The 2500-nt window shown below is 50.4% G+C and overlaps 1 protein-coding gene across 1 annotated transcript in view; it reads right to left on the bottom strand.

Annotated features, from left to right (window-relative positions):
- svopl (SVOP-like) overlaps window positions 1-2500 on the bottom strand; it is a 23091-nt gene that overhangs the window by 5811 nt on the left and 14780 nt on the right. Inside the window, exons 11-12 of the mRNA XM_039792394.1 lie at window positions 1655-1851; window positions 40-151 (exon numbers count right to left, since the gene is read on the bottom strand). Of these exons, the coding sequence (XP_039648328.1) occupies window positions 40-151; window positions 1655-1851 (309 nt within the window). The remainder of the gene's footprint in view (window positions 1-39; window positions 152-1654; window positions 1852-2500) is intronic.

The following is a 2500-nucleotide window of genomic DNA, read 5'->3' as shown; positions in this document are numbered from 1 at the left end:
GACAGACAGACAGGCAGACAGGCAGACAGGCAGACTCACATTGTGGTGCAGATGTTGAGCATCATGAACAAAGTGGCCGACACCAGCTGCAGCACGGTCAGACTCAACTTCCGTCCCAAAATGTTGAGCAGACAGATGTTTACTGGGACCACTGGAGGGACAGAGGAGACAGACAGATGTTTACTGGGACCACTGGAGGGACAGAGGAGACAGACAGATGTTTACTGGGGCCATTGGAGGAGACAGAGGAGACAGACAGATGTTTACTGGGACCACTGGACGGACAGAGGAGAGACAGGTGTTTACTGGGACCACTGGAGGAGACAGACAGATGTTTACTGGGACCACTGGACGGACAGAGGTGACAGACAGATGTTTACTGGGACCACTGGACGGACAGAGGTGACAGACAGATGTTTACTGGGACCATTGGAGGAGACAGAGGAGACAGACAGATGTTTAGGGGTTGGGGGGGGAGAAGGAGAGAAAGAAGTTTTAGGGACACTGGAGGGACAGAGGAGACAGACAGATGTTTACTGGGACCACTGGAGGGACAGAGGAGACAGACAGATGTTTACTGGGAACACTAGAGGGACAGAGGAGAGACAGGTGTTTACTGGGACCACTGGAGGAGACAGACAGATGTTTACTGGGACCACTGGACGGACAGAGGTGACAGACAGATGTTTACTGGGACCATTGGAGGAGACAGAGGAGACAGACAGATGTTTACTGGGACCACTGGAGGGACAGAGGAGACAGACAGATGTTTACTGGGGCCATTGGAGGAGACAGAGGAGACAGACAGATGTTTACTGGGACCACTGGAGGGGACAGAGGAGACAGACAGATGTTTACTGGGGCCATTGGAGGAGACAGAGGAGACAGACAGATGTTTACTGGGACCACTGGAGGGACAGAGGAGACAGACAGATGTTTACTGGGACCACTGGAGGGACAGAGGAGACAGACAGGTGTTTACTGGGACCACTGGAGGAGACAGAGGAGACAGACAGATGTTTACTGGGACCACTAGAGGGACAGAGGAGACAGACAGATGTTTACTGGGACCACTAGAGGGACAGAGGAGACAGACAGATGTTTACTGGGACCACTGGAGGAGACAGACAGATGTTTACTGGGACCCCTGGAGGGACAGAGGAGACAGACAGAGGTTTACTGGGACCACTAGAGGAGACAGACAGATGTTTACTGGGACCACTGGAGGGACAGAGGAGACAGACAGATGTTTACTGGGACCACTGGAGGGACAGAGGAAACAGTGTGTATATGTGTGTGTGTGTGTGTGTGTGTGTGTGTGTGTGTGTGTGTGTGTGTGTGTGTGTGTGTGTGTGGCTTCACGCTACAAGGGAGAGAAGTAGAAGGAATTGGTGGATCTCATTTCGCACACTTTTGCGTCACCATATGCACGCAGAATAAAAGGTGAGAACTCAACGCCACTTTTCGTTTTCTCTTCAGATCGGTTCTGTCTAAACACAGCACTAGTCTCTGTATTCTTATGTATGTCTGTATGATTGTTGTCTTTTCATTTCTTTATGCATGTAAGTACACAAGGAACTATGACGAATACATTCATCTGAATGTGTAATGAAGTTGCGAGCGTGTGAGGACTTGCGAGCGTGCGAGGACTTACGAGCGACCTCTCCGAGGCAGCTGACGAGCAGCGTCTGGTAGTCGTTGAAGTGGAACGGGATGCAGTAACACAGCCCGTCCTGCTGGCGGTGTTTGACCTGATGCTCGCCGTCAGCGTTGGTCACGCACAGCAAGTTCTTCTCCAGCAGCTCCGAGCTGCTCAGCACCGAGCCGTAGTACGCAAAGGACGCCACGAACCTGACACACACACACACACACACACACACACACACACACACACACACACACACACACACACACACACACACACACACACACACACACACACACACACACACACACACACACACACACACACACACACACACACACACACACACACACACACACACACACACACACACACACACACAGGTTCAAATCTTAGCCAACAGAAAGGCAGAGTCTGTGGATGTTTTAAAGGTGCTGATTTTCAGGGTTCTGCAAGAACATGTTTACATGCTTTAATGTTCAAAATCTCATTATTAATGAAAGACACACACACAGACAGAGACACACACACACGCACACACACACACACACACACACACACACACACACACACACACACACACACACACACACACACACACACACACACAGACACACACACACAAACACAAAAAAACAACCCACACAACACACACACAACAAACACACACACACACACACACACACACACACACACACACACACACACACACACACACACACACACACACACACACACACACACACACACACACACACACACACACACACACACACACACACACACACACACACACACACACACACACACACACAGACAGACACAGAGACACACACACAGACAGACACAGACAGA

This window comes from Perca fluviatilis, chromosome 23 (assembly GCF_010015445.1).
Source record: "Perca fluviatilis chromosome 23, GENO_Pfluv_1.0, whole genome shotgun sequence".
Classification (NCBI taxonomy): domain Eukaryota; kingdom Metazoa; phylum Chordata; class Actinopteri; order Perciformes; family Percidae; genus Perca; species Perca fluviatilis.
The sequence above is the reverse complement of the archived record's forward strand: the minus strand, read 5'-3'. Positions and strand labels throughout refer to the sequence as shown.